The following is a 24,724-nucleotide window of genomic DNA, read 5'->3' as shown; positions in this document are numbered from 1 at the left end:
ATTTACAAGCAATAGAACCTTGTGATTAAATTAAAAAAATGCTCGGATGTATAAAGATTGTTGTCATTGAGCAGCTGAACGTACCTGACCATTCTGGACGGGTCGTACTCGGACCTGAAATCAGAAAATGAAAAGGGTCAAAAATTTTAAAGCAGGCAGAAAAGGGGATGCTGCAGTAAGTCAGATATCAGAGGACATATACGTTAACATAAAATGCCTCAGTGGCCACCATTACTGGACTCTGCAGATATAGTACCTGCTGCACAAAGGTTTACAGTCCACCACCATTAGAGCTCTTCTATTGAACAGATTAGATGCCATCTCTAGAAAAAGTGGTTTCTACTACAGCCGTCAATAGACAAATTTACTGGGGAGTATTCTTGGTTGACCTAAATTACATTATTTTGTTCCATTATCATTGTATTATTAATATATGAAGGGGAAAAATAGATACAATGACGGAATAACATCGAACTTGAAGCTTTAATCTTCTAAAGTGGCTGAAAATAAGAGTATAAAAAAAGACGGATTTAAAAAAAAATAAGTACCGTAAAAGTTTATTAGGCCAAATCAACAAGGATATAAAGTCAGCACCGAAGGAAATCAAAAGTACAATTTTTGTTGTTAATAAGCACATTCTTTGACAGCAAAACAAAGAAGACATCCGAGCTGATGTCTGCTGCTTCTCTGGATTTGGGCTGAGGTGGCAAAAGAAGCAAAGACGCTTAAGCTACATCCACACCGCCTTCTGCAATGACCTTTTTCAATGGAAAGTGTAAGTAAATGCGCATATATGCATGTTTTGGGCTTTTGCACTCAAAACTCTCACGTTCACGTGGCACTATGTAAATTTCTACGACCGTTTAAGGGTTTTTGTAAAAAAATAAAATAAAGTAAACCAGTTGAACTTTGGATGACGTCTCTTTTAATTCACAGAATTAAAAAGCAGTTGAAAATTGATAATGGAGGAAAAAATAACATTTTGCAACAAGTCTTTCCAACTATAGGTGGCGGACATGCGGTGGTAAACAGCAGCAAAAGACAAAAAAGAAGAAGCATCCCCTCCCTGCTTGTTCATCATGAACACCATATGCTAAACGAGCGTTAAGAACATGCTCAAAGTGCATTCTTGAACTCAAGTTAAAGTTCTGGTGTGAAAGTATCATTAGATTTCTCTCCCTGGAGATCTCTTCCTAATTGTTTGGGAAGATTCAGAAACCTTCCCATGCCAGCAGAAAATAGTAATTTCACCGGCATGTTCCAAAGTCTGCCTTAGGGTATTCACCTATTTGGACAAACCCATAATGCCTAGCCAGAAACGGAGTACCATTCTTAGATGTCCAGAACATCTCAAGTGGGTTTTCTGTGTGTAGGAGTATCTGGACTATTTTTATCTCTTTCAGGACTGAGGTTTGTATCCTTTCTTTAGCAGAGACCCCAGCCAACTTGCAAAGGAAGCTCATTTTTTCCACATGATGTACCCATGATCTCTAGTGCTCATTTGTAGCCCACAGCCCCCGATTATGACAGAGTAAGAATATAAACTGACTGATAAATTGACAGCTTTGACTTCCAAATTCTTCTTTCTTAACCACAAGAGACAGCAACCTTCTTGAATTGCCCCTTTTTAAGGAGGTGAGGTTTCAGTGCCTAAATGATTCCAGGACTTATGCTGTTGAGGGTTGTTGCCCTTGGTGGAATATCCCAAGTATAATTGATTCAGTGGAAAGGGTTAGACCAGGGGTCGGGAACCTATGGCTCGCGAGCCATATATGGCTCTTTTGATGGTCACATGTGGCTCGCAGACAAATCTTTAATTATAGTTTTTTTTTTCATTAGACCAGTCCTTCTCGGGCGCGATGCGATGCCAGAGGCGCGCAGTAGTAGCGGTGCTTAGAGAGAGAAATCTGCGCCAGCGCTATAAGTTTACAATTATCTATTATTTCACAGAGTTTGTACCAACTGGAAACCTGTGAATTGCCGTGCCTAAAAGTTCGCGCTCCCGTCTCTGAGAAAGAGCGCGCAGATGCAGAGACGGGATGTGTGAGGGAGAAAGCAGAGGGTGGGGGTGAGGGGTTGTGGGGACAGGCAGCAGATGAACCGCGCAGGGATTGTAAAAACGTAAAACCCAATGCCCGTCACTCACTGCAGCGTGTGAGTGTGTGTTTGGCTCCCCGTCTGCATGTGAGCAGTCTTTGTCACATCTACAGAACATTCAGACCTACGATCACGTTTAAAGTCTCAACGCCTGCATGAAGCAGAAACTCACCACATAACCAGACTAGACCATCAGCAAAACTACCACGAGAAACACTCATCATTTATTAGCAATAGCATAACAATGTTATTAAAAATAATCCACAGACTTATTGTACTTTAAAAATGTTGAAATTACATCAAATCCACACATTCACTTGTATATTTAGTTTTAAACATATTGTCGCGGACTGAGTTTAACTTGGCTGTCGGGCCGCGTTAAAGGTTCTGGGGTTCATTGAACGCGTCAAGCAGAGATCTGATTGGCTCTCAGTTCTGTCGCTCAGCCTGTTGTTAGGTAGTTTGGACCAATGGGGTTCAGCTATGGGCCGAATAAGGGAAATGGGAGGCCTGGAGCGGGAGCAGGTGAATATAAAGTTGGTAGAAGCGCTCTCTCTCGTCTCGTGTCGACAGGAGATTCAGGAGTTGCTGAATTAATTTTACGGCGTTTGTTGCGGTCTGCAGTAACCAGAATAAAGAACCTTAAATGAGGTTAAGTCTCCATGCCTCAGTGTGGGAAAGAGACACTACATTATTGTATGGCTCTTTCGAAATTACATTTAAAAATATGTGGCGTTTATGGCTCTCTTGGCCAAAAAGGTTCCCGACCCCTGGGTTAGACTAAAGGTACTTTGAGTGATAGACACACAAAATTTAAAACATGGACAACATTAACGATTTCATTATCAGGAAATATCCTCCAGATGTGAATGGATATTTGTTTGGATTGAAATATCTTAGAAGTTTGGGTTTTGTAAGTATCAGATTTGTTGCATTTGTTTTTTATACAATGCAAGAAACAGCGCTGCAAAAGCAAAGACCATACCCCTCACAGAAATAATATGTAGCCTATGCTGTGAACCATAGCCCAGAGGAACAATAAAGCAGCTGCATGGCCGCATCAGGGTGAATTCATGAGACGCCTTGTTGGTCCTTTTCACTTTTCTTATGGAGAAAACAATGAGGTAAAGGCAATACAGTAACTGACTCAGCCATTACGCCTTTTAGCTTCCCTCTGGAAACACAATCTCCAGGAATTATCGGTTCTTTTTTTTTTAAGTAAATCCATGCTTACCCAACTGTTTATTTATTTACACCTCGTTCTTCTTGACTCTTTAGTTTGGTGGCTTAATTCTATTTTTTTTTCTTTGACCCCATTTATCTTCTAAAACAAAGGGTTTGTCCAACCTGGGAACCTTAAAAACATTTTTTGCCTCTGCATCACATCCAACCATGCGTTTCATAGCAAATGCAGGTTCACAGCTATGTACATTTCAGTACCAAGTCTTCGTATGTCATGAAACGTTGTTTTACTACGAGATTGCAGTGCTTTCAAACCTCTACAAAAAAGACAGATGGCCTGTCTACTACATCTCCCACACTGTGATGTACCATTAGTCATTGATATTTATGTGGAACCTCACTTTGGGCCCTAAGAGATCATGCCTGATATGTATAAAGTTTTCTTTTTAGTTTTGGCTACTTAGCCACAGCAAAAGCAGTAAAGGCAGCAATGTTTTCAAAGAAAAATAAAAAAGATAAAAAGGATTATCTGCTTTCTTGCAATATGGATATAGGTATTTTATAGTTCAGGGGAGACGCAGTTGTAAAATAAATATGTATTGTAAGCCATAAAAGGCAAAGACAAAGAAAGGTCTGTCAGGTTAAGATTTAGAATCTACAAAATCTAGCTCAATAAACCAGCGGTATACAAAAATTAAAATTAAAAATCTAGTATATTTGTAGCAGAGGATTGTTTTGAGCACTAATTAACCTCTTTTTCAGCCAACCAAGACATACAACAAAAGAGGCATTTTACTTTTATTTCATCATAACAGACTCTGGCATCCTTATGATGATGGATGGACATTTGAATAGAAGTTACAATCCAGTTAAAACTGTTTTCTTCCCACAGTGCATAGAAACACAGTCTACAGAGGCTCATTGAGGTGCATTCCCAAAGCCTTTAAATAATGCATGAAAGGCCTAAATCCTATTGGAAGCATTATTTCCCATCTAGAATTCCAGAATAAGATTTTTTTCCCACATAGACCTGAAAAGAGGCTAAATCTGCAGCTGGTTTTAGACTTATCCTGAGTAGCTACCTCTATGCAAAACCCTGAACTTCAAGCTTTCCTGACATGTCAGAGACATTGCCTCATCCTTTATCTGCACGTTTGTGTGCAGGTTAAAATCCTGCTGTGCTTCAGATACAGAATCTGTTGCAACAAGGACAGTCTGTTTCCTGTTGTGAGGGTGGAAGGGAGGAAAGGGCACAGGCAGGGCAAAAAGCGCTGACTCAGGGTTTATCAATCTGCCTTTCTGCAAGAGTAAGTGCAACTGGACACGACTGCAGAAAATGCACCAGTGTGCTCGTTTAATCATAGCCTCCTGAACGCCTCCAAATGGAGCAGAACATCGTCTACTGCACAGCTCAAAACCCATTTCAAGTCTTTGCACGTGAATTACTCTTGATATGGATGCAGCATTTTTCCTTTTTCTTTTTCACTCTATGGTTTTGTTTTGCCTTCACATGCAATGCCATGCATCATAAAGGCTTGGACGCATTCTTCTTAAAGCTGCTTTACTTTCTACTCGCCTCCTCCAGGAAATGCCTTGCCCAATGTAATTAGAAACTCATTATTTGTTTTTTGCTGCCAAAGACAGGAGCATGAATACACCCAAATAAATGACTTATAGCACTTCATCATTCTAGAAAATTAAAGAAATTATTTGTGGGTTTAATGCTTCCTTATATTCACAGAAAAAAATATTCAATCGACCTTTTGAAGCCTATGACACACATTTTATTTCTATATATTCTGTATGTTGCTATGTTTTCTGATTACAGGGAGGTAACTTAATCCCCTCATCATCAAAAAGTGATTATTCCCCTCAGGATGAAAAGGGATCATTTTATAGCACCTTCGATTGACCACAGTGTGTTAAAGTGGTGAACAAAGCAGGCAAGCAGCACATCATAAATAGAACAAGGTGGGAAAAAAAGAAGCTTAAATGTTAAGAGAAAAAACTAACAGTAAAATTCTTTCATTTTTGTCTGAAGTGAGGTAACATTTTAAAATCAGCAACAGCCTTAGAAGAACCACACACTGACCCCCTTCCATCTGAAGTACACCACAATCGGTGCACCACATAAACAGAAAAAAAAAATGTGAATCATGGTCTCAAAATGACAAAAGCTTTCATTTTTTAAAAGCTCTAAAGTAAAATTAAAAACACAACCACCTTCTACCATGACAAGCAAATGAAGTTCAATCAATTAGGAAATTTAATCAACATTAGTTATTTCGAATCTTTAACAAACAAATGATTCCACAGTCCAGCACCGACAAAAATATTAAGGCACACCATCGGTTTTACTGACTAAGAGTCAATAGAAAAATAAAATAACATCTATAAAAAACAAAAAATTTGCGGGATTTGTGGGAAATACCACAGACCAAGTGGACCACAGAACACATTTATGGTGTCTTTTTACGTTACACTGATGTCACCATGGCTTCTCACAGGTTATAAAAATAAAGGAAACAGAGAACTAAATAACTCTAAATGTATTGGGTATAAATGTAGTATTCTACTAAAATGTATCATGGAGGAGAAATTAATGATTGCAGTTTGTGCCTGGCTGAAATTCTACAATACCATGTCTATCATTTGGAATGGAATCTAGAATTGGACACCCCTGGTCAAGCAATCAACATAAATCAGTTGAGAAAAGCGGGTTTGGCCGTTATGCAACACTTTACTTGAGTAATGTTTTGCATGTTGGTGCAAAGCCCGTATGAAAAGCCACTTTTCTTTGTGTCAGAATCAGCTGATTCGCATAAAAACAGCCTAAGATTTACAGTATGTCAAAGAGCGTGTATTATTTATGTGTCGCCAGGGATGTCTCCTGTGTTAAAAGGGTTAAGAATATAGTAAATTTACCAAATAAAATCAATTCTAAAGCTATCAGCAAGCCAGCACAAAGACAAAAGCCTGGGGGCTACATCTTCACCTCTTTTAGTTGCTGTTAAAAGGCGTGCCACAGCGTTCTGGAGCGACTGCAGGCATTAAAATATTCTGTGGCATAAAGTATCCACATAAAGGGCATCACATTAGTACAGACAGGTCGACATAAAAGCATTCATGACTCCCACAGAATGGCTAAAAGATTAAAAAAGATTAAATTCAACAACATGTGTGGGCTGAGGTTTTCACCTCACTTTTAAGAGATTTGAGGTACTTATCGTGTGTTTCTTTGTCCACTTATACTCCTAACACCCTTTTATTCATGCCTAAGAGTTCAGGGTAAATCAGCAATGAATTACAAGTATAAATGTGTCGGGGAATGCAGAGCTAATGACTCAGCCCAGTTCTCTCCAGAGGTTTGCCTCTTGTGACTCTAACAAATTATTTATCTCGGTGGAGTTAGCGGTGCATGAACTACACTGCTACAAAATGATGGTGTCAGTCTGTCACAGGCACACACTTTCACACACATTCATGTTGGAATATGATGGTGAAAGTCGTGAATAGGAGTCCAAAGGCCTTTCTTCACATCTCAAATTATCTTCTCTGACACTGTGTGGACAGTCAATACATTATTTAGATGAATGCCAAGCAGAATGACAAGCAACCAGTAAGGGGACGGGACCTCAGAATGGATATCCTGACCCGGTGACTCATCATTATTGCTGTCAAGCTGGAGTTTGGCCAAGTTCATATATCAGTTCTGCTTGGAAAGCTGAATGCTGCGCCAGGTATTCTGTGTAAAAAGTCAATAAACATTCATACACAGACTTCTTTTCAAAGGGGGGGTTGGGTCGGGATTTGAATGAATTTTAAGATCTTGTGTGTGTTTATGAAATATTTAGGTGTGTTTTTTAGATTTTGTTTTAAATATATTGAGATTGCAATGTGTAGGGAATACATTAGGAGAAAAAAAGTATGTGTTCACTTTTTAGAAACAGTACATGAATATTATCCAGGAAAAGGACCATTTAAAAATATAAATAGCAGAGTAGAGGGAGAACTAGACTTGTGTTGTTCCAGTTTTCTGAGCTGGAATGTGACTTGACGGGACATTCCTGCTATACAGTCATCTGTATAGAACAAGGGAGATGGAACAACCAGTAGGGCGAAAGACACCAAAATATCTGCTGGACATTCTGCTAAATTAACTGTTTATAAAAATTCTTACTTTTCTTTTTTTTTTTTGCTATGTATGAATTACACACCAATATATCTGCAATTCCTGTTATTTTAAGTATCAATATAGGACATGTAAAACACACAATAATTAAGCAAGATCAAGCTAAAGCTGGAGTTCCTTTGTTTATTTTCTATACTGGGATGGATCTTATGGAGGAACCAGAGGGTCTTTAGAAATACATTTCTTATTGATGATCAAAAATGAACTTGGATGTAAAAATAAAGCATCTAAATAAATATAAATAAAATAATAAATAAATCTACTATATGATTTTAAATATAAACATTTATTTACAAAAGATATATTCAACTGCATGTTTTAAAAAAGAGGAATGGCGTTATTCTTTATGCAGTGATTAAAAAACAAGAGTAAAACACTACAATAAAAAAAAATAATGAAACAAATGAAACCTTTACTTGCAATATCCATTCTTTTGCTTTTTTTAGGGTTACTAAATATTTTGAGCTTTTACAACCTCTATACCACTGGTTCATCCTGCAATTTCACACCTTTTTTTTTTGTATTCTCTCATCTTTTGGATTTTAACTTTGCCACAGAGCTCTGCTTTGGAAATGAGCCACAAAACCAGCCAATTAAAGACAAGTGAGATCATGCTGATTGATTTTAAATTTTTCAGTGGTGGACTATGCATTACACACCCAGGCCTTCAGTAGCGCTACGCCTGAATCACTCAACCCCTCATTTACAATGCAGAAATGAGCTTTGCATTGCATATTGAAAATTCCTGTAGCCACAATAAGTGCCTCTAAATAAACAGAATAAACAAAACAGTGAACAAATCTTGTTATGCAATTACAGCCAGCAAAAAACATTGAAAACAACCACAACAATTTGAAATATTATTTATTATGATATTTATCATTTCACGCATCAAAAAATTGAATCATTTGAAGACAAAATCCATCCTTCTCTCTTTCCTCATGTAAAATGTAGATTTCTGCGCTTCAATTCCATCAAGAAGTCCTTTCCTATTCCATCAAGGCCAGTGCTGATAGCCGAGTCTGTCCAGTTGTGTTTCAGCGTAGGTTTAAATTTGCTTTAAAGCCCAAAATGTCCACACGACAGACGCAGTGGACACAGGGATGGTCAGCGCCAAACACACAATTTCGGACAAATCTGTACAGCTGTTTCGCAATCTCACTCCGATTTTTCTGATGAAAGAAGTCAAGGAGATCAGTGGGAGATTTTCCTGCAAAATCCTCCATGGAGTAAATTACAGTCAGCTCTGTTTTTAACTGAGACGGATCAAAAAGTGCCCTGTGGCTCTGTGTCAAACTGGACAAGGCTGCATGTGGGAAAGTTTTCCTGTATTTCTGAAACTTCTGTCCGATCAGAAGGTCTGAATACTGTGAAGTTGCCTAAGCCTGCTAGAATCTGATTGGTTGAAGGAAATTAATGTCCGACATTGATTTTGCATTAGGGGCCTTCAGAACTGATAGCGAAGGCCTCTTTAGCTCTGACCCTGCCTGGCAACAAAGGACAGCTGAAATGCGATTGGTTAAAGGCTCTAATATGAAAATATGTCTGTCTGGAAGCAGCATAACAATCATAAACACAATAAAAGGGAATGGATAAAATATAATTGATACATGATTCAGATATTTTTTATTCCTTCAGAGAAGGCCTTGAAGTTGACCGAAAAACCTGAGCTAAAAAATTTATAATTAAAAAATTAAAAACAAATCAGTTTATCCTGATAATATGTTTACTAAAATTGACATTTTTTAAATGGTTTAATCCTCTACAGAGGTTCCAGATTCAGTAAGATATTTGTTTTGTTAAAGTTGTCTCTAAATTTGTAAATATTATCAAAAATAACCTTTACTTTTTTCTGTGGTGAATTATAAAATATAAATTAGATGCTCAAGTATAGAATTAGTTAAAAATTATTCTAGAGGATTAGTAGTCAAAACAAAAAGTTGCTGACCTGTCAAAATTCTTTGTTATTTATTAAAACATATTCAAATGTGTACAAAAATAACATTTGTTGCATTAAACAAGAGATACTGTATTCTAATGAAATTGGTCATATAATATGTCATACATGCCACATTTATTTTTACTCAAATCTCTACATTGGCCCATTTAAAGTTAAGATTGTATTCTTACCTCTGCATGAATGTTCAGAAAAAGGCTTTTTACAAATATAAACTGGCGGGTGCAAACATTTGCCGTACAGCTCTTTTTTTTTTTCTAGTATGAATTTAATTAAATTACAAAAAACAAAACAAAAAAAACCATCCAAACTTAGAATCTAAATTTCAAGTATGCTGGTTGTGAAGTTTCATTTTCAAAACTCTGCAAAACGTGCTCCACACAAGCGTTTCTCGATAATGCCTCCAATTAGAACACATAAATGTGTTCTTTCTGACCTAAAAGACCAGCTTCTCTTTTCCCGTCTCGCCCGTGGTTTTTTTGATACCATCCCAAAAAAACTTTAGGGGATTATTTTTCTGGCAGCACTTCATTCATCCATGGACTCTGAAGAATTTTCATTTCTAATGTTTGCATTTTCAGGCATCTTTTGCCTCAGCACACACACACTAAAATAATAAAACAGTTTGATTTTTATCCGACTTCCAAATCTCGTGCTCTCTCTGCATGAAGCACTACATTTTTTGTGTCTCCATTTACTAAATTTAGCTCTAAATAACAAAAATGAGTCCGGGTGATAAATACAAAGAGATTATGCCTTCATTTTGGCCGCATTCTCCCATATAAACCTTGGATTTTGACAAATTCAGGGCTGGAAAGAACATATGGGACACAGACATTTCTTTAAAAGCAGGAGTGCAAGTTCACACATTTACAGGCCTCCATTAGTGGAAAATATGCAAACCGTTTACCCGAAGAGTCACCGACTTCAGTCAAACACAGAGGAACTGCAGAGGTTATGTACCGCGCCACTGGACTGAATTGTTTGTAAGACAACTGCTTCATATTAAAGGCTCAGCTCAAATATTTGCTGTGAAAGACTCAGCCGGCAACAAGGAAATCCGTGCTGATGTCAATCTACGGTGACAGAACATTTGCAGCGAGCAGGAGCTCCTCATCTCTGCTTAGTTGTTGACTCAGCCCATACCGTGTCAGCTGTCTACACACAAACGCCCATCCTGCACTCCCAACTTGGCAGAAAACTCATGGCAGCCTTTCAAGCGGCTCTCCACAGGTACTACGCTTCAAAGGGCCTTCGATCCTTTTGCTGTGTCAGCTGCTTCTGACAGCTGCGAGGAGGATAATTGGTTAACCTGCAAAAACAACAAAAAAACACACATCGGCCAGGCTCACTTTGTACTTATGTTCCTCTTTAGGCGTTTTAATTTTGATTAGGGCCTAATTTTTGTAAAAGAGGGGGAAAAAACAAAACTAAATTTGAAATATTTTACCACTACAGATTGTTATATTTTTTCCTTACAACCATTGGAACATATAAACAATACTGCTTTTGACAGAATATTAATAAAAGCTGCTTTTTCATGCATCTGTTAGTACAAAATGATAGGGGAAAAAGCATTTTTGCATTTAATTTTCTGTTATCTATGAATTTCCTGTGTTAGACAGTGTGCTGAACCTTTTTTTCTTCAATGACTTGTGATCTTCATTGGATTACATGAAATCCTCTTCACCTTTATCCACCTTTGTTATGGTAGGGAGAACACGTCAATATAAGGGTGGGGTCATCTGGACCCCATAAGATAGCACAAGGGGTAAAAATACACAGCCGCACACGCAGACCAGTGTTTGTCCTCACTCATTCATATTTTTTAAAAGTTATTCGACATTAAATATTACATCTTTTCAAAAAACAACTACCGGTAACTACTTTTCTTTTACACCTAAACTGACCCTCACCTCAACCTGGTCTCCTCTGAACTTTGAGGCAAAAAGCTGGTAGTCTCATAATAAACCATTAAACACTCAAGTCTTTAAGACTTCCTCTCTTGAAATGATAAGTCCTCATTGACAGTTTCAAAAATATCTGATTTTCACAAAAAGATAATGTAACTTTTTTTTTTTACATGTCTTATGGCAGTGTGCTAACAATTTTTAAAAATGTATGCACTTTGAAGATTTAAAAATTGCCATAATCCAGCTTTACGAGATTTATTACGGTGTTTTTCTAGCTAATAAAAAAAAAAAAGAAAAAAAGTTTGAAAAAAGACAAATGTTACATAGTTTGCACTTGAAATATGAGTTGGTTTACACCGATAAAATAACAGAGCAGAAATCTCAGTTGAAAAATGATAAAACCCAAAGTCAGAAATCCTTTGAAGCTCTTGACCCTAAAGGTCAACAGCCAGATGCTGTGAATCTAAAACAGGTTTGCCACATGTACATAAAAATGGATTGTAGGGAGAAATAAATGACCATTTTTCATTTTCAGTTTGTGTTGTCCCCCCCCCAAATATTAGAAAATGCCACATCTTGGCTGCTCAGAGAACTGCCCTCTGAGGTTTTACCAAAGGTTTACAGAAGACAAACAAGAGGCTTTCTGCAAACACTGAAGATCTTAAGCGTTTTCAGAAAGTGAAGTGAGGTGGAGCCTGCTTTCCCTTAACACAAACTTAGTTTTTTCCCTTTTTAGTTTTTTCCCTTTCTAGTTCAGCCTGTAAGGATAATCATTCCATCGTTCAATAGATTGAGGTGCATTTATCCAATTATACAGACAACTTTAGGCCCGTAGTAAAATTCAAGTTACATTTTGCTAATATTTAAAAAAAGAAATACATGTAAACATTTGAGCATCCGACTTGTGGGATTAGCTCAGAAGAGCGCTGACTCACTAAAGGATATTGATGATAGCCGTTTCATTTCACCTCTAGGTGGTAAACAAACCTTTGCAGTTCTTAAAAAGATGCTTGCCCGGGATTATCACGCAGTTCCAGAAGAAAAAAAAAGACCTCCTCCCTGCAACATGCTAACTCTGTTAAACTGTGTTCACACCCTCCTCCAACGTACATTCAAGCAGCCCCTTTCAAAGAAAAGTCTATGTAAACACGCACAAATGTGCGTTTACAGCTTCTGCGTTCAAAACTCTTGCCTTCATGCATCTACGCAAGTTTCTACAATAGTTTTTGGGCTCTGCGTGCAAACGCGTGGCCATTGAATGCATGTTTAAAGTGAAATCAGGCTGAACTTTGACCAATCAGGGACTTGGGTTTGGCAGCGATGTATGGATGGCATCCCTTTCAATTCACAGAAGTGCCAACAATTCGAAAATTGATCATGGAGGAGAAATTAAAAATTGTGGTTTGTGCCCGGTGGAATTCTATGACACCAAGTCTTTCATATATCGGAACAAAAGCTGTGACCGAAAAAGCCTGGATTTGCAAGATTTACACCACTTTGACATTCCCTACCATGCGTTTTCCAACTCTAGGTGGCAGACATGCAACAATAAGCAGTAGACAAATACTGCTTGTCCAGTATGAACACTATACACTAAACCCGTGTTCATGAAGGCTGCATCAAATGCTCAATGTGAACGTAGCATTCCTACTTTTCAAGAGTTTTGCTTCATCAATTTATGCTTTATATGCAGTTTATATGACTCCTTATAATAATTAGCTCTTATCAGAGCAACTCCTTTTACTGACCCTGACGTTACCCTCAAGTTAACACAGACCCCCACTGTACAAAAGGCAAAGTTGCACAAATTCATCCCCTGAAGGCAAAACCTTTACAAGCAAAGACACAAGTAATAATGGTCATTAAAGGCATGATCATTTCTTATCTTGCATCATTAAAATACAAAGGCCAACAGTAAATCTCTTCTGGAACGTCTGACTGGAAGAAAACGGGGTCAGGCAGTTGCTGGCTTTCTTCCAGCAGGACTGCCGCCACACTAAGACGTGGGCAGAAAAAAGTTTATAACAGATGAATGCAGCCCGCAGCTGATTCTCAGAGCAAGTTGCAAATTGTCTTTCGACATTGCTTAAGATTTATAGGTGAGTATGAATGCAAATCATCCCTGCGCAGACACTAATCTAGCAGGAGTATTTCATTAGAAAGCCTTTGCTGAGGAGAGGGAGCCTGTGCGCTCATAAATCTGGTTTGGCACAGTGATTGTTCAGCAGATCTCTGGCTAAAAGAGCGGACTTGCACCAGCCTCCATAACCAGCTTTCTCTACTATGCAGTTGAGGGGTCCCAAACTCACACTTAAGCAGTTACACTGGCTCCCGATGAACTATCCACGGATTTGCCAATCTTCAATCCACAGGCTCCATTTAGAGGCGGACACGGTCAGAATGACAGATTAGAAAAATAAGGCAGAAATGCCAGGAAATAATAATTACAATGCGGAAACTGAAAATAAAACTACAAAACATATTAGAAAGACGGAAGGAAGAGCCAAAAATAGGAAACCACAAACACGCCTCATAAAAGACTTCTGCAGATTTGCTCATTTAACTGTCAACTCTAATAACTCTTTTCAGAGTCAAGCTGTGCTCATTTCTGTTATTATAAAATAAAGAAAAACCCGCATGAACACAATACCTACATGAATACATGACAATCAATAAAAAAGAAACTTGTAATGACACTTGCTTCTCAAACAAATGTCAAAAATCCTACATGCAACTTAAAAAAAAATATGAATCACCTCAAAAAAAATAAAGTGTTTTTTTATTTGTTTAATATTTTAGTCAAAGAAAATATTTTTAAAAAAGACCTGCTCCCCTGTGTTCTTGTGGCATTTTTCTAATAATGGAGGCCATACATTAAGAAAATTAAAATCACAGTTTTATTTCTGAATTTTTCTTTGTTCAATTCGTTGTGAATCAGGAGCAGACAAAAAAAAGCCGTTTGAAAAAGCTTGACGTTACATACGAACTACAGTCAGCAGGCCACAAGCTCCCTGCTTTGCCTCCATTTTGATACATATATTTGCAGACAAATAGATTGATGTACGTCTTTGTTTTTCCTCGTCTGAGCTGGCATCTGGCTCCAAACTGTACAGCTCCACTATTGCTCGCCATTTTTGATACACCCGAAATTAGGTTGGGGGTGTTAGGGGCTGTAAACTAGCCGAAGAGAATGTAAACAAAGTGATGATGAGAAAGGCGGACAGGCTCACTATGCGCCAACAGCCCCTCCCACACCTCAGATATGAGTTTTCAATTAACTACAACTCTACAGAAACTATGTTTTAGAAAACGACACAGGTTTTCTGATTTGGGGTAAAAACGGCATAATAATAATTAAAAGACCACTGGGAACACTTTAAAATAGATCAAAATATGTTCAGACTGGGAGTTTTAAAAAGTGTCCTGTTTTCGGGTACAGTTTTCAACTTTTACAGACTTTTTTTATAGACCGGGATCCAAACAAAATTCAACAGAACACAATAATGTATCAGTTTGTTTTAGCTTTACAGCTTCCCTGTAAAGCAATGACAGCGCCTGCAATTCCACCGACTCATGACAACCCAACATCCAGCTTCACCTGTGTCTTTGTCACTAAAATAAAAAGACAGGTTTTTGTGCTACTCAGCAGGCAGCACATTTACAACAGAAAAAGCAAGCTGAGAGATATTTCACTTTCAAAATGCTGTTGCTTACTTACTTACCACAAAATATCCATCCTGTACCACTGCTTGCATATCTAGACAAGAGGAACTATCAAGCTAGATGCCAAAATAAAAAAAATAAAAAACACATAAATGAAAGGACAAGAGAAAATACGACTGTGGATCCAATTGTAAACACAGAACTGCTCCCTCTGACCTGCTTGGTTTTCACAATCTGAGGTTTCCTAACACCATGGTCCAGAAGGTTTGCTGCTTAAGTCACACTCATAAACATGGCAAATATAGATTTTGACCTTTAGTGCATGTTTATTGTAAAAACACACAATTTTATCAAGATTTTTAGCACAACCGTGGCGGTCCTGCTGGCCCTGGCCTAGGTGGCGGATGTGATCGCCCGGGGGGTGGTAGTTCTCTATTTGTTGCCGTGCGAGTGTTGGGGGGTTCTGGCTGCCACTGCAGCTGCAGCGGGGGCCTTGGTGTGGGGATGCTTGGTACTCTCCCTCCTTCTTTTTACATTCCATCATCCATTTTAGAAGAACATAAACACTCACTCTAACACAGGTGTTAGCTCACCTTTGCACAAATAGTTTGCATGATTGAATGAAATATTTCACACTTTGCATAGGTATGCGTGTGGGAACATTATTTGTATTATGTACATGTTGACAGGTGAACGTTTTTGGAGCTAACAGGTGTGTTTGTGGCATTTGAGTGTGTGTGTGGACAGGCCCCGCCCCTTCTAGATTTGTATTACATTTGAACCTCACTGTAATGATTATAACCATCCAGCAACTTGTTGCTTTATGCTGCTTCATGGTTTTACCCCGCCCCCCCTCTATAATGACCCTCCTAACCCCCCCTCTCTAACATCCCTCTTTCTTCTTCCCTCCTTTCCTTTTCCATTTGGTCCAACACAATGATTTTCAAATATGATTAAATTGAATAAAGTTTGGCCTTGATACCAAAAGGGGTTTCTTCAGACATACCTCTGGTTTGTCAGAAGAGTCATAACCCCTCTTGTTAAAGTAAAATATGTCCAACACAAGAGGCCTTCAGCTCTCATCTGTTTGCCCAGCTGTTGGACAGGACAAGTAAGTAAGTAAGGAGGTAAGTAAGGAGGTAAGTGGGTAAGCAAGTAAGTAAGTCAATACATAAATAATTAATTAAATAAATAAATAAATAAATAAATAGAATAAAAATATACGTAAATAAATAAATAAATTAAAAAAAAACTTGAAAATGGAAAGTTGAGTTTAAGCATGCCAGTGATACCAGCAAACGCCCACACACCTTGTCCATCTGTCACATAACTGTTGAAGCAGCATCTGCATCGCTGCAGGTATGAAAGGTGAAAGCACACATGCTGCAAAAGTGCACAACGGGCTAAACGGCACAAAATTAAGCAGCAGTTTGAGTTTAGCAACAATTAAATTTGAATGAAGGACTAAAAGCTACTCCACAGAAACACGAGCATAAATGAATGTGTTGCCTGCATCACAAGTGTATATAAATGGAAAGAAAGTCATTTTATCTTGGCACATTTTATGGAACAGTTACCACAGATGCAACAACTTAAGACCTTTGCTGCTCCTTTATGAACCCAGTGGTGCTCATTAGGGTATTTAACAGCACAAGAATTGGAGTTTGCTGAGATTTTCCTTCTTTTTAAATAGGTATTGCCCACTCAAAAGGACTTATCACGTGTGACGTATCACACTCAAGTACAACGTTCTCATAATACATGTTTGTTCTGTCATTACAGGAAAAAAAAAATCATTTTCCTACAACATATCATCCATTAGATTGGTAAATAAAAATGTTCCAGTTTCACATCAGCCCTGTCGCACATGTAGGAGAACACAAGCTGCGTGGCAGCCACAAATGAAGAAATTATCTCTCGAGCGATCACTTCAGCATACCAAAGACTGTTTACATGCGGGACTGGGACAATGTTTGAATTATACATGTGGGTGTGTGAATCTATAAGCTACAAAAAGAGAAATGAAAGCACTTGTATGCGCATTTCCACCTCAAACCTCAGGGAAAAGCTCATATCGTAAGTGATGCACGCTGATTACCCCCCGCCTCTCTTGCATCATGAGAGAAAACCTTGAATCATAGCCACAGATAGTACACCGGACTTTATACAGAGTTATGTTTGTTATTTGAAAGACCAAACAGATAATGGTGAACTGTGAGGGATATGTGACGCATTGGAGAAATGTTCAAATGAAAAGCATAAAAAAATACTAACACTGAATAATGAAAGCACTGACAACACCAAAAAACACTAAATAAAATATATAATAAAAAAACTTCAGCCAAAACTATTTTCTTGTCAAACTGTAACAGTTTTTTTAAGTTTGACTTTATGACTCAGTGTTTTCTTTATAAAGCTGCTCTCAACCCTGTATAACCCTTGTGTCATAATTGAATATTTAACTTTTAAAGACCTACTACGATCATCTTTTAAAAAATTTTAAAAGAATTTCCAGTTGTCTTTTAATTATAATTATGCTGTTTTTAGCCAAAATTCAACAAAACTGTCATTTTCTAGAACATAGTTACTTAGCCCCCCCCCCAAACAAGCGATCAAAAAGATTAGACATCTTTTTGATATTCTTTTTAATAATTTATTCTAAAATATTTATGGAACCGCCATGACATACAAGCATTGTTTTCCACAAATGTCATGTTTCAAATATGGTTTCTTACATCCACTCCAACAGTAATAAAACAGCTGCAAAGAGAGCGAATGTTGCGCTGTCATACTGAACACAGAAACCATTGTGACACTGGAGCGTTAACTTTGTTTAACAGGTTTCTGCTTTAGAGCTGGCAACCTGCAGGTTGCAGAAAAAAAATTTCCAGCAACACAAAATTGTTTTACCTGCTAAAAAATTGTGTATCCTGAGATGAAAGCAGATTATTTCTTGTATTTTAAATGTTTTATCATAGCAGGGACTGCTGGTAACTTGCATGAAATCAGCCTCAGCACAACCAGCTAAACCAGTTGGGCTACCTAGTTCTAACAGCATAAAGACATTTCAACCTACTTGACCTATGTAAACATTTAAGACATTCAAAATATTATATGATATGATACAGATAATAAAAGGGGAACCTAAATAGCATGCATTGTTGTTTCGATGAGTATCTAAGGGAATAAAAGGATTCACTGTAACTGAATGAATGAACTGACATTAGACAAATTGCCAGTTTCAATCCCTGCTGATGAGTTCATCCGGATGCTGCTGCTGGTTTACAGGTTTGGAGTAGGGTCAGAGGATGCACAAAACATTTTCCAACTCCTTTGCACTTAGTCCTGAGACCCAGGCTGACACTGGAGCTTGTTGTGGTAAACACTCAAAGATCTGTTGACTCAACTTCCAGAGATGCATCACATTACACTTCCCACAACTTTGTTTCTATAGAGAGGATGAGTCAAAGAGCACAAACGGGGAAGAACTGTCCACTGACACTGTCCACATCTTAGTCAGCGACACTATTGCGTGTTAATGTTTATTGCATTTTTCTCCTTTACAGCTTTTCCAGCATGAACACAGACTGCATCTTAGTCAAATTAAAGCTGAAAAACATCCAAAACAGAAAAGTACGATCCATATTTCATTGTAACAAATGAGCCGTGTGGTTCGGATGCACCTGCACCTGCTACATGATCAACAGCAGTTTAAAAGCGGGGATTAAATAATAGAAGCTTCAAATTTAAACTGAAAATGAGCTGCGTTAACAAAGCAGAACATGACAAAGAGAATAACAACAGTCTTTGGCTATACGTCGAAATTCCCTCCCTAAACCCCAACTACTAAAAAAATGACACAGTGCAGGACTATACTGCCCTGGATTTTAAAAAGCAATTCGGACACCATGCTAACTACTTCTCTTTTTAAAACGGCAAATACTGTATGACAGCACCGATTTGACGAAGTAAAAACCTAACATGATAACATTTTACAAATGTAATCATCTGATGATGAAAACCTGAATTGTTTATTAAAAAAACATTTTTACATATTTTTCATTGTGCACTAAATACTGAGTAGTGACGGAATTTGGACACAACTTTTGACTTAATTCACTGAAAATCTGATTTAATTCAGATTTTACTAGCAGCTAAGATTTATTCAAGATGGAAAAGCAGAGAAATCAGAGAGCAGTGGAGCCCAAACACCCCACATCAGCCCAAAAGTTCCTCTTTTTTTTATTCTCACAGCAACATGGCCTGCAGTTCAAACCTGACTCTTCATCTTTGACCCAGAAGATGTGAGATTTTTACACATTTTCAAAAAGGCTAACATTACAGTATAAAACCAGTTTAAAATGTGAAAAGGTGAGCAGTATGAGATATAAAAAAAACATTGTTTAAAAAAAAGTAGACTTTTTTATTTGCTTCTAAATAAAACAAAGTCTCACTCCAATCATTTTTTGATTAATTGTAAAAGTGTTCTTAGTGGTCATTTAAATAGGACTATGCCATTTTTAGCCTAGGGCATGAAGTCAGCTTGTCCTCATTTCCCTTCATCCAGCTCTTTATACTCTCTCCCACTAGCTTACAGCCCCTCACAACACCTAACATTAGCGGTGCAACAAAAATGGTGAGCAAGATCTGAGCTTCCAGTTGTAGTTTGGAGCCAAATGCCAGCTCGGATGAAACAAACAAAGACGTATATTGTCATCTTTGGAGCAGGAAGCTTGTGGCCTGCCCGGAATATCTTCTACATTCCAAATACCTTCTTGTTTGAACACCATTATTTGCTGTTTGCTCCTGTCTCACAACGATTTGATTAAAGACATTTACAGAAATACAATTTTGAGCTTAATTTTCCATACATATGCGCATCATCGTGAAAAAAAATGCTATAAGATTGTGTTAAAAACACACAAAAAGCACGATTTTTATCGAAGTGGGTCTTTAAATCTACTTATTTTTGGACATTACCTCATTCTGTAGTTTTCAGTTCATAGAAAACTTGTGCAAACGATTTTGCCCTTATTTTGTAGCAGAAAGTTTCCTCTTATATGTAAACAAATGAGCAGGAAACTTCTGCATTCATTTATAGTTTAACAGACAAGGACAGTAAGACTGTGGAGGTGGATAAAATCTCAGATTTATGCTACTAAAAAAAAAGAAAATAAATATTTAAAAAAACAGCTACAAATCCACTTCTTTACTTTTGCAAATAAACCATTTTACACATTGTGTGTATGATTGACAACTAACTGACAACTAACTGACAAATCCTGTCAGATACACAAAAACGGAGGCCGTCAACTCTTCAAACGCCCAATGAAGTGCCTTCTAGGCTACCGTAGTTTTAGTTTCACAAAACTATACCACAGAATCCTTTCCAAATTTTCTTCAGAACTTCTCCGGCTGCCATCTCAAGGTCTTTCCGTTTCTCAAGAGGAGACTTCACCACTTCATACACTGAGCATGTCCCATTTAAAGCTGCTTGTGCTGCTAGATTTTCAACTGAAACACTCTCGGGGAAGTCAGTTAGTTACCACTTAACAGGAATGACAAGAAACTTAAGGGGAGGGAACAAAAACATGCTTTACATCACAAACAGAGCCGACAGTTTTAAAGTACTTCAGATCGTCACACCACTGAAAGCCGGGGATGCGTCTCCGTCGACGTGTTTGAAATCCACTTCTAGGATAAAAAGGAGAAGCCAAGGTCTGATGAGCGTCTGTTTAAGCATCAGCATCAGCTCTTGGCCGATAGGGATGGATTGTCATAGGCATAATCTCTGGTTTGCTTTATATCATTTTTACAGAAAAATCTAACAATTTACACTGAAGAAGGAGTTTTATGTGCTTCAGATTTCAAATTTAAATGAGAGCTTGAAGATAGATGTCATAAAAGTGTCTAGGAGATATGAAGTCTGCCAGAAACTCAGACAAGAGATATTAATAATCATCAGATATCAGGAAAAAACAGCAGGTGGGATTAAGTGTCTTCTGGACCTCCTGCAAAGATTGGGGACCAATTTCCTGGGAAACCCTCGGAAAAAAATAGAAACCAAGGAAAAGCTGGATTCTTTTGGCTGACCACCTAAAACACAAAACTAACCCTGAATGTCTGGACGGTTTAATTTCCAAGAACAAACCCCTGTAATTAGGTCTCATTTTCTTCATGCTAAAATGACCTTTTCAAAGTCTTAGAATTACACTTTGTTGAGGCCTTTGCATCCTTTAAAGTACTCATCATTTCCAAATGCCATTAAAAAAAATATTTTCTTTTGAGTAACCCAAACTTAAAACAAGCAAGATTTGATAAAGTCATCACTAGTTTTGGCAAAACAAAAGCAAGAAGAACAGCTCTCAGATAGCGCTAAAAGATAGTGTTCAGACTCGGCGACGCATCTTTCTGAAAAAGAAAAATCACTCCGTAACACCCAAATGAGACTTACAGATAAAATACGCAAAAGGTCAGTGTTCTAATCTCATGAGTCTGGTTTTATCAACCAGCAAAGACACAAAGCCCCTGAGTCAACAATATTGATTTGCTGCCACTGAAATTCACGACACCAGCATGCCCCTGGAGACATAGGTCAGGCACCATCACATGATCCCGCTGCTGTCAGAAGCAGAGTTAAATGTCTGCACGCTGAGACATGCTTGAGAGAAGAGCTCACAGAAGGTGAGCCCTGGCACAGCAGAGGGGTGGAGGCCTGACCATCAAGGTCTTCAACAGAACCATGGTGGTTCAACCCACCGCCGAGCTTAACTAGACAATAAACTTGTTCCACTTATATCTTAAAAATTAGAATCTCCATGGAGGATTTCTTTGGAGGCATTACCAAGGCCGGATAAAGGCATGGGCAAGACGGGACTGTGCCCTAAATGACGTAACTGCCCCTTCCCCCATATGTGATGCGCCGCAAAAATCCATATTTAACCAAAAAAAAAAAGGGAAAAAAGATGCCTCAACAGGGCACAAACCAGTGTCCTGCTTGTTCCTGTCCCAAGCCCATTAAAGTTCAACATAAAAATTGTAAGCCATAGGATGAACAGATATGATGAGAGCAGGACTTTCTACCTGCATCTATGGTAGGGCTGGTTAAATCCAGGCCTGGGTCTTTCCACAAATGGATATGAGAACAAACTGAGATAATCTGTATTACATGACAAAAGTGCAGAAGATTGAGGTGTTAACAAAACATGATCAGCCTGCTTAACCACAGTCAGGTAGGTGTTGATGAAGGCAAAATGCAGCTCTGTGTTCAAACTGCCAGTTTTGTCCATCAAACCCCTCAGTGGGGATGGTTGCTATGGTGAGGTTTACCAATTCGCACGTGTGTTTACATGGATTTCTATCACCCAGCAGCAGCAGCACTTGCTTTTATTTATTTTTTAATCCATCTCAATGGCATGTTCCAGTTGCAGTAAATCCGGATGACAGCAGCTAACTTCCTTTAGGATGAATGAAGAACTGAGGATTTAACTTCCTAAGAAATAAAAAAAAAGACATAATGATGGGATCTTACTTCTCCTGTGTGACATGCTCCCGGATGGCCCCCAGCGCGCCCAGGCTGTTGCTGCCCTGAAGCAGCCTGCAGGTTGCCAGGTGCCGCTGGTACTGCTCCTTCAGGCAGGCGTTCTCCGAGCACAGGTCGGACACTTGCTGCTCCAGCTCCTCTATCCTCCCCTTCTGCCTCTCCAGCAACTCCTGCTGGGTCTCAATGATTTTGTTCAGCTCCTTCAGATATTCCCCAGCCTTGGTGGGATTCTCTGTTGGGCTTTCCATATTTTTTTATTTCTTTATTCTTTTTTTCTCGCTATGGTCTCTGTTGTATCGACGAAAAATCCAGGTTCAAAAATCCCCAGGGTTGCGCCTTTTACGCTTCGTCATATTTTTTTTTTTAATTTAAAGGATGCAATAATTCCACAATTGGGTATGTTCCCCCGGACACGCGCGGTCCCACGGCCGAACACTGGAAGCTTTACCAGCACCCACGCTGACGGCGCGAGGCAGCCAGCTGACGGACTTCCCGGTAATGGTCCCGGTCACCCTTCCTGCGTGCGTCCGCCGGTTGCGCGCTGTGCCATTTCTCCTCTGCTCCTTCCAGCTTCATGCCATTCCCGTGACTTTTCGTAAACAGACGCTGGCTGGCGAGTGGGCGGGGCTTCGAAGTTTCATGAACCTGCGGATCCCAGCGATCAGCTGACGCCGTGCGGCTTCACGCGCCTGAGAAATGGATGCGTTTGATCAGAGATAACTTTACTGTGCGCGTCCTCCTCCAGCTCGGTGTACTGGAGTTGCTCTTCCCCCGCAGGATTGTTTACTATGCTGTCTGTGCGTCTCCATCCCCACGCAGCAGGCTGGCCCCCCTCTGGTGGAATGATTGCAGTGAATGGGAGCAGTTCATTAATTAAAAAAGACACTCAGCTGTTCAGCTTCTAACTTGACCGTTTGATAAATGAAGTCTGATGCTGAAGTTCCATCAGCCGCTGTAGGACAAACTACTTGTGCACCCCCCGGATGTGGTATCACACCATCATGAGACCTGGGAGCAAATTAAAGGCAAAGGCTGTGTGGTTGCAGTTCTGAACTATCCATTCACTGGAGGGTTGATTTTGAAAGGATAATATTTATGTCCACAAAATATTTGCAGCAGATGTCCTGCAAATGGGGGGTAGGGCTGAACTAATTGACTTCCGGATTGAGGTGCATTAGAAAAGACCCATTCAGATAAACATGGTATTTTAACATGTTCTAGTGGTATTTATCTCATGATGGAGGACATAAGTAAGCTCAAAATTGCATTTTTGAGTAGTTATTTGTTCAAGTTGTTGTGTATCAGGAGCAAACGAAAAAATGCCTTTGAAAAAGCTGTGACGTGGGTGTTAACTCTCAGCAGGCGCTAGCTCCCTCCATCACTCCATTCTGATATATCCTCTTGTAGACGACTAGATCCATATTTGTCTTTGTTTTCCTCATCCGCGCTGGCATCTGCCTCAAAACTGTACAGCAGGATAGCTCCAATGTTGCTTGGCATTTTTGTTGCACCAGTAATATTAGGTTGGAGTTGTGAGGGGCTGTAAGCTAGGGGGGAGAGAGTATAAACAGATGGATGACGGGCAGGTCTACACCATGCCCTTGACTAAAAGTGACAACTAAAATTAAAAGAACACCAGTGGCACTTTTAAAATAGATCAAAACAGCACCAGAGTGGGACTTTAAGGGTGAATTTACAAAGACCTCTCTGTTCCCAAATTCTAAACAAACTGGAAAGGACCAAATATTGCAGTTCCACTAAACTCCAATGGTAAAAATCAGACTTTACAGCAAAAAAATACATATTTATTGTCTGGTTTTAAGGACATTTTTAATGTACGTGTACTGTTTAATTTTCAATTCATGACAGATGTGTGTTGTGGGGTGCCTTCTAAATCTGTTCTTATGATTAAGTTAGAGCTCAAACTTGCATAAATAAGCACATTTTCCATAAGCATATGGATGGATCCTTGTTAGACCAAGCTGAGCTTCTAACTTGACTTCATTCTCCCAGTTTCCTGTTGTTCTGAAATGTTGAGACAAAGTCAACATGTCTGTAGCATCTTGTTTTTGGCTGATCCAAATTCTAAGGGTGACATTAGATATTGTCAATAAATGCACATTTGTGTTTGTTACCTTTCATTTCACTGTCTGTTCACTCTAAGAATATTTTTCAAA

General features: G+C 38.7%; 1 protein-coding gene across 4 annotated transcripts in view; it reads right to left on the bottom strand.

The window, feature by feature from the left end:
* Positions 1-23,426, bottom strand: part of LOC101172493 (IQ motif and SEC7 domain-containing protein 1) — a 103,081-nt gene extending 79,655 nt beyond the window's left edge. For 3 of the 4 annotated variants that reach the window (XM_023956702.1, XM_023956703.1, XM_023956712.1), the window contains exons 1-2: positions 22,536-23,424; positions 85-114 (exon numbers count right to left, since the gene is read on the bottom strand). In XM_023956702.1, coding sequence (XP_023812470.1) covers positions 85-114; positions 22,536-22,795 — 290 coding nt within the window. In that variant the 5' untranslated portion in view covers positions 22,796-23,424. Of the gene's footprint in view, positions 1-84; positions 115-22,535 lie in introns of all 4 variants that reach the window. The other variant, XM_023956711.1, reaches the window with a different exon arrangement.
* Between the last annotated feature and the right edge of the window lie 1,298 nt (positions 23,427-24,724).

This window comes from Oryzias latipes, chromosome 7 (assembly GCF_002234675.1).
Source record: "Oryzias latipes chromosome 7, ASM223467v1".
Taxonomy (NCBI): Eukaryota; Metazoa; Chordata; class Actinopteri; order Beloniformes; family Adrianichthyidae; genus Oryzias; species Oryzias latipes.
This window is presented reverse-complemented; position numbering and strand designations above follow the sequence as displayed.